The sequence below is a fragment of the Otolemur garnettii genome, unplaced genomic scaffold (assembly GCF_000181295.1).
Source record: "Otolemur garnettii isolate 467f Iridium unplaced genomic scaffold, OtoGar3 scaffold00218, whole genome shotgun sequence".
Taxonomy (NCBI): Eukaryota; Metazoa; Chordata; class Mammalia; order Primates; family Galagidae; genus Otolemur; species Otolemur garnettii.
Window position 1 is genome coordinate 479,881 of NW_003852613.1, and position 3,827 is coordinate 483,707.

The 3,827-nt window shown below is 49.6% G+C and overlaps 1 protein-coding gene across 1 annotated transcript in view; it reads left to right on the top strand.

The window, feature by feature from the left end:
- UBE2L3 (ubiquitin conjugating enzyme E2 L3) overlaps positions 1–3,827 on the top strand; it is a 69,471-nt gene that overhangs the window by 56,159 nt on the left and 9,485 nt on the right. Inside the window, exon 3 of the mRNA XM_003801686.2 lies at positions 1,917–2,103. Coding sequence (XP_003801734.1) covers positions 1,917–2,103 — 187 coding nt within the window. The remainder of the gene's footprint in view (positions 1–1,916; positions 2,104–3,827) is intronic.

Consider the following 3,827-nt stretch of genomic DNA (forward strand, 5'->3'; position numbering starts at 1 on the left):
CGCTTGAGCCCAGGAGTGGGAGGTTGCTGTGAGCTGTAATGCCACGGCACTCTGCCCAGGGGGATAGCTTGAGGCTCTGTCTCAAAAAAAAAAAAGACAGGGTCTTGCACTCCAGGCTGGAGTGCAGTTTTACTGTCATAGCTCACAGTAGCCTGTAACTCCTGGGCTCAAGCAATCCTCCTGCCTCAGCCTCCCCCGTAGTTGGGACTACAGGTACGTGCCACCACGCCCAGGTAATTTTTTTATTTTATTTTTTGTAGAGATGGGGGTTTTGTTTATTGCCCAGGCTGGTCTTGAACTCCTGTCCTCAAGCATTCCTCCCATCTTGGCTTCCCAAAGTGCTGAGGTTACAGCTAGAGCCACCACACCTGGCCAGGGAAGATTTCATTGGTATAAAAAGCCTGTGTTAGCCTTTCCTAGGGGTGTGTGCCTGTATATGAGTGCAAGTTCTCCCTTCACACACTGGCACACATGAACCAGAGAGTTTGTGGGCATCTGGCTCCCCATCTCCACCTTCCTGGCAAGCCTCCCCACAGATTAATCTTCCAATAGTGCTTTCAGCTGCTTGAGGGGGGTGGTTCAGACCCTGAAGTTTGGCCTTAACAGTCCTGTGGCCACACTGCCTCCACACGGCCTCCAGTGTGCCCTGTGCTGGGCCTTCCAGGCCCTTGCCGTTGTAAGTTTTAGTCCTCTCCTACCTCTTAGCCTTACCTAATCTTATCCATCCTTTAAGGCCCATTGCTTGCTTATGCCTCCCTTCCCTGGGCAAGGCTGCCATGTGGGAGAGTGTGCAGGCCTGTTGTGTGCCAACGTGCTCCCCAGAAGAGGAGCTCTGCCTGCTGGGAATACCCACTTAGGCCGGGACTTGAGGACATGGGGCTGTGGTGTGGGAACTGCCGAGGGTGTTCTTGGGCCCTCTGTGAAGCTTGCTTTTCTTTGGATTTGGTGTGCCATGGCAGGCCTGGGTGGCAACCCAGGAAAGCAGATTGTAGGGAATTGCAGGACAGTGTGTGAAAGGCTTCCTCAGCTCTGGAGGTGGGTAGGGTTGGGGAAAGGCCTGAAGGTCCCTTCCTCAGTTTTCTCTCAGGGGCTCCTTTGCGTCAGTGTGCACAGGCCCCAGGGATTAGAGTGGTTATTCAGCACTAAAAAGAAGTGAGCAGCCAGACCAGGAGAAGACATGCAGTGGGAGAAGCTGCTCTGCGAGCCTGCCTTAGTTTGCTGGGGGCTGCTATTGCAGAGTCCTGCTAAACTGTGCAGCTTGTTTCTGTCCAGATCAGACTTAGTAGAAAAATAATACACACAAAAAAGACTGGGTAGCTTATGAACAACAGAAATTTGTTCCTCACAGTCATAGAAGTGGAGAAATCTGGGATCAAGGTGCTGCAGATTCAGTGTCTGGTGTAGGGGCCCACTTCCCTGGTGGTGCCTTTTCACTGTGATGAAAGGGGCAAGGCAGTTATCTGGGGCCTCTTCCTATAGGCATTAATCCTGTCACTACTGCCGAATGGCCCCACCTCCCACTGCCATCACATTAGTTTCAACATAGGAATTCTGGAGACACGTGGAGACTATAGTAGCTGTATACTGTATGATTCCAACTGTCATGTCAGAAAACAACATATAACCCACAGAACATGCAGCAAAGCACCAGGAGGACCCTGATGTGAATGAGGGACTCGCCAGCAGTGATCGCCAGTCTGCCTTCGTTGGCTGTAGCAGCTTTACCCCTCTGGCAAGAGATGTTGGTAGTCAGAGAGGCTGTCCCTGTGGAGGGACCGGGGGGCACATAGGAATGTCTATACTTTTCTCTCATTGCTATAAGCCAGTTTTTCAAGTAAACGATGGAACATTCCTGTCTTGGCTACAGGTTTGTGAATTGTGATGTGTTCTTTTTGATCTCTTCTCTTTCTTTCCAGGACAACCCTCCATATGATAAGGGGGCCTTCAGAATTGAAATCAACTTTCCAGCAGAGTACCCATTCAAGCCACCGAAGATCACATTTAAAACAAAGATCTATCACCCGAACATCGATGAAAAGGGGCAGGTTTGTCTGCCAGTAATTAGTGCTGAAAACTGGAAGCCAGCAACCAAAACCGACCAAGGTAAAGCCCGCTGCTGTGTGTTCCTGGGACTGGGCTCCTCTGGGGATGATGTGGGATGGGTCCCTTCCAATTGCATGTCAGAGAGAGTCCAGAGAACTCCTATACCAGCTCACATGCACACAGAAGTACCCCAGAGGCCCCACTGGTCCTTGTGGGGATGGCTGGTCTCAGCTGAACTGGTGCCCTATATGAAAATTGAGGATGCCCTTCCTGGTGCTAGATGGCCTACAGCCCAGTAGGGACACATGGACAGACAAGCTCAGCAGTTTGGTGCCTGTGGGCACTGGTCCCTGGAAGGGGTACAGGTTTGTGGGGCTGTCTAGAAGAGGAGGGTAGAGTGGGATTTGAGATGGCTTCTTGGAACAATTAGCACTGAACTGACTCGCAGGAAGAAGGGAGGGTTGACGAGAGCCTTCCAGCAAGAGCAGGCCACCAGCCAGCGCCCATGGCTCAGAGTAGACGATGTGGGAGGAGAAGGCGGGTCAGACTCTAGGGTGGCACTCCCAGGGGAAAGCTCACAGTTGGCTTCAGTGGACATGGGACTCCTGGGAACTGGATGTCACCGTTCTGTGTCTAGGTGCCTGTGTGAACATACACATGCTTATTTTCTGGAAATGTGTCTGATTTAGCACTGTGGTTGTCCTCCCTCTTATCTCTTGTAAGTAACTAGTTTTTGTTTAATTATGGACTTTGTTTTGAAGTCCTCAATTCTTCTTTTTGGTGGCTTACTTATAAGTAAATAACCTAAATCAGTATAAGTTCTGCTTAGATTAGAGAGTGCACGAAGCTGGCCTTTGGGAGGCTGCAGGTGGGATTGTGTTAGTGACAGAGACCGCCTTGGAAAGTAATGTTTCATTCACAAGAGAAGTGGAGCCCTATGCACTGGAAGTAGTCACTGTGGAAGGTGTCCATTGGACATGTGCACTGAGCATAGAAAGCTGTGGGAGCCACACGTTCAGGCAGACATCTCCAATGGGCTTGGCACTGGTTGTGCACAAGTTGATATTTATAAAAGCTTAACACAGGTCTTCTCAGTACAAATGGTCTGGTGTGTTTTGTTTGTGTTTTCTGTGCAAATTGCTACCTCTGCGTCAAAGCTCATTTGTTCTGGAGTGTCTTATCACCCCTTGCACAATGCCCAGGGTCCTTGCTGAGTTGTGTCTCTGTTAAACCTTCATGCCTGGGAAGATGAAGTCCTTCTAGGCCAGGCTGCCCAGGAAAGCCCTACATCTCAGTCTCTGCCACAAAGCATTCAGGGGGCTCTCAGGAGATGTGTGTAAGTGCTTTGCCACCTCTGATGGGAGTTGGGGGTGTTACATTGAGAGCTGTGGCAGGATTGTTCCAATTTTAGCTTTACATCTAGGCATAGAGTCAAAATGCTCTGCTTTTTCAAATTGTGGCTGCTGAGTGTTTGGTTTTATTTGTTTTTATTGTTGTTGGGGTTGGCCTTAACAGTCCTGTGGCCACACTGCCTCCACACGGCCTCCAGTGTGCCCTGTGCTGGGCCTTCCAGGCCCTTGCCATTGTAGGTTTTAGTCCTCTCCTGCCTCTTAGCCTTACCTAATCTTATCTATCCTTTAAGGCCCCTTGCTTATGCCTCTACTTTAAGGCTCCTCTACTGAGGGTGACATAGAGAGACTCTGTCTCAAAAAACAAAAAAAATAGTCTTCCAACCCATGTACGGCATATATTTCTCAATTATTCTTTTTTTTTTTTTTTTTTTT